Below are 1,427 nucleotides of genomic sequence, written 5' to 3'. Positions count from 1 at the left end.
TTTCCAAACAAGCAATGCGGCTCCATCTGCTCGGACCCCAGGGTGTCTCTTGGTGTTCCCAAGGGTCCTGGGGTCATTGGTTCTCTCTTCTTTTTCGTATCTTGGGGACGGCTCAAGACCCGTTGATGCTGGTGCAAGGCCTGCTGGAGGGAGGTCTACACCCGTGCGCAGGAGGAGCAGCCCAGTGCCGTGCCCGTTGCTTCGCTGGGGCCTGTCTTTGGGTTTGGGTTGAGGGAGGGCAACCGAGCTGTGCCTGCAGATGTTGCTTGGGGGCTGTTTTGGGGTCTTGCCTCCTTTTGTACAGCTTGGGTTTGAAGGGACCTTAGAGGTTATCCAGTTCTACTCACTGCCATGGGCAGGGACACCTCCCACCAGCCCAGGTTGCCCAAAGCCTCATCCAGCCTGGCCTTGAACCCCTCCAGGGATGGGGCATCCACAGCTTCTCTGGGCAGCCTGGGCCACTGCCTCACCCCCCACATATACAACATTCCTTCCCCATGTCCAACCCAACCCTGCCCTCTTCCAGTTTCAAACTGTTGCCCCTTGTCCTGTCCCTGCAGGCCCTGGAGAAGCACCTCTCTCTGGCTTTCCTGTAACCCCCATTAGATACTGGGAGGCCTTTCAGCAGCTCTGGGTCTGGAAGGGGTGGGAGGCTGGTGGGCTGGGTTGTCCTTCCCCACCATCCCGTCCTCCATCCGCATCCCGTCCAGCTGGGATCACGGCAGGGGAGGTGGATCCCAGGCCCCCACCGGGGTCCCGTGCCCCCTCTCCATCCCTGTGCCCGCTGCCAGCCGGGGACTTTTCCCCAGTTCCCGCCGCCCGTGGGAGCAAGCAGCCGAGGATGGCTGGCTCCGGGCGCTCTCCTCTTGCCCTCTGCTTTACCTTCTGCATCTCGCTAATCTGATGACCGGAGGTATGCGAAGCATTTCAAATATGGCCTCGTTAGCTGGCTCCGGACAGAGCACGCAAGAGGCGTTTCTTCACACTCCTCTTCCAGCCGGCTGTTGCCATTCCCTCCTCCCACCGGCATCCCGCTGCCGTTGGTCCAGCCGCAAAGCCCGTCCTGCCCAGTTGCGGGACAGATGTGTCCCTTCGCACGTCACCTCTCGGCTGCACCGTCAGGTCATGTGCGGTGTGAGAGCATCGCTGGGCGAGGGGCGATGCCAGGGAACGGGGCGTCCCCTCTGCCCACAGCCTTGTCCCCCCCCAGCAGCATACCCAGACCATGGGAAAGACCTGGAGGGTGGCCTTCAGGGGGGGTCTCGGGGAATCCCCTGACAGGCGCCAGCGTGAGGGACGTGGGATGGTGGGTGCTGGCACCCAGCATGGGGAGTGGACCTGGGCATTGAGGGGGGAGACCCTGGGGTCCCAAGGGAATGGTGCTCCCCAGGGAGAGCAGCCTGGCTCCGGCTGGTTCTGCGGGGTGG

The 1,427-nt window shown here is 62.9% G+C and overlaps 1 protein-coding gene across 1 annotated transcript; it reads right to left on the bottom strand.

Moving 5' to 3' along the window:
- Window positions 1–540: 540 nt before the first annotated feature.
- Window positions 541–1,338, bottom strand: LOC104468945 (forkhead box protein H1-like; the record flags this gene model as incomplete). Its single annotated transcript, XM_010083241.1, has 2 exons — window positions 541–575; window positions 1,153–1,338. Coding segments are annotated over 2 exons (221 nt in total), but the record flags the coding sequence as incomplete, so codon positions are not given.
- Between the last annotated feature and the right edge of the window lie 89 nt (window positions 1,339–1,427).

Source organism: Pterocles gutturalis, unplaced genomic scaffold (assembly GCF_000699245.1).
Source record: "Pterocles gutturalis isolate BGI_N339 unplaced genomic scaffold, ASM69924v1 scaffold26700, whole genome shotgun sequence".
Lineage (NCBI taxonomy): Eukaryota > Metazoa > Chordata > Aves > Pterocliformes > Pteroclidae > Pterocles > Pterocles gutturalis.
This window is presented reverse-complemented; position numbering and strand designations above follow the sequence as displayed.